Here is a 1688-nt window from a genome sequence, read left to right as displayed (position 1 = left end):
TATGGGACTGCAGTTCCACTCCTTCTGTGTCCTGCATGTGTGACACCATCAGAGGCAGGAAGATGAACATGCCCAGGGCTTGGGCACTTTGCTCCAGGACAGCACACCTCTGGGGCAGCAGGTTCTGGCTTAACACGTCTACACACCCGCTCAGGAAGAAGGACGCATAGAGAGTGAGATGTTGCCACTGTTTGCGGTACATAAAATTTCGCTGATGATATATCTTGGTGATAAGTACAAGCTGTCCATGAATACTATGCAACTCTTGGGCTACTAAAATGCAGGCACTCAGTATCTTCAGCAAGCCAACACAGTATATCTGTTGTAGCCTTTTCCATCTTCCTTTGCTCCAAGGACGACGTGGTGGATACTGAACAGGGGAGTTGCATATCAATGCTCTGGAGACAAGTTTTGCATGATAAAGACCATAGAGAAATAAAGATAGCCCAGGGTACAGGTGACCCTCAAAGCCTCCCATGGAGCTAGAAGTAGGTCTGATCAAAGGCAGAAGCAACGGTCATTCACTGAGGGCTACCTCAGACTTGAGAGTGGGGAGACAACTTCTTGAAGCCTTCTTATGTCCTCTCCGCAGCCCACTGCATCCACAGATGGAAGGGAATGGTTTTGAAGGAAGCCCACACTTATGTTGGGTGGGTGTCATGGTTTCCGTTCTGGTCTTCTGCTATGGATCATTGATAACCACCTAACCGTTGACAATGAAATAAGCATATTCTCCAGTATGATGCCTGAGTGTCTGCTATTCTCAGAGACTATACTATAAGGATCCCCCCTTGCCTTTACTCCCACTGGTCCTTGACTCCATTACTATCTTCTTTATTTTTCTCTTGTCCGAGTCTGTTCAGACTGCTGTAACAAAATACGATAAAGTGGGTGGTTTGTAGACAGCAGAGATGTATTTCTTACAGTTCTGGAGACTAGAAGTCCAAGAACAGGGTGCCAGTATATTCAGTCTATTGAGGATCTGCTCACTCACAAATGGTGCCTTCTCACTATGTCCTCACATGGTGGGAAGAGGCAGCAAGGCAATTCTCTGGGGTTTCTTTTATAAGTACACTAATTGTATTGATTAAGGCTCTACTTTCATGACCCAATCACCTTTCAAAAGATCTCATTGCCTAATATCACTACCCAGAGCATTAGGATGACAACACATGAATTTTGGGATACCAACATTCTAATCATAGCACATCCCGATCCTTTCTCCATTTTTCCATTCTGTCAGGATTTGGGGGCATGCACACACACAACCATTGTGTGTTTGTCAAGCCAAAAGGGCTGGGTTTTGAACAGTGGTTGGCCATGTGGGATTGGGCTCCCTTAACCACTAGTCTATGGGGCCAGCCTGACATGAATGCTATTTTGTATCTTCTTGACATTAAAAAATCTTAAGGAAATAAAACTAAGTAAAAGTACTGTGCAGGCAAGATTTGATGTCTAACATTTACTTTAGAGTGGAAAGGTAGAAGGACAACTGTTTGCAGAGGGGCTCTCTCAAATGATAAAATGAGCTTTTCACTAGTGCGTCAACACTTAGTACATCATTTTGCACGTGCTTTTTTTTTTTTAAAAAAAAAAAACTAAACTGTTATACAATGTGTTGGGGATAGAACCATTTTGTGCTTCTCATTCTTTTTAATGTTATTTCCTTTATCCAGTTCTTTAGCAAT

General features: G+C 43.2%; 1 protein-coding gene across 1 annotated transcript in view; it reads right to left on the bottom strand.

The window, feature by feature from the left end:
- Window positions 1–867, bottom strand: part of LOC114004423 (transmembrane epididymal protein 1A-like) — a 1828-nt gene extending 961 nt beyond the window's left edge. Inside the window, exon 1 of the mRNA XM_027767953.1 lies at window positions 2–867. Coding sequence (XP_027623754.1) covers window positions 2–478 — 477 coding nt within the window. The 5' untranslated portion in view covers window positions 479–867. The remainder of the gene's footprint in view (window position 1) is intronic.
- Window positions 868–1688: the final 821 nt, after the last annotated feature.

The sequence above is a fragment of the Tupaia chinensis genome, unplaced genomic scaffold (genome assembly GCF_000334495.1).
Source record: "Tupaia chinensis unplaced genomic scaffold, TupChi_1.0 Scaffold000074_1, whole genome shotgun sequence".
Taxonomy (NCBI): Eukaryota; Metazoa; Chordata; class Mammalia; order Scandentia; family Tupaiidae; genus Tupaia; species Tupaia belangeri.
This window is presented reverse-complemented; position numbering and strand designations above follow the sequence as displayed.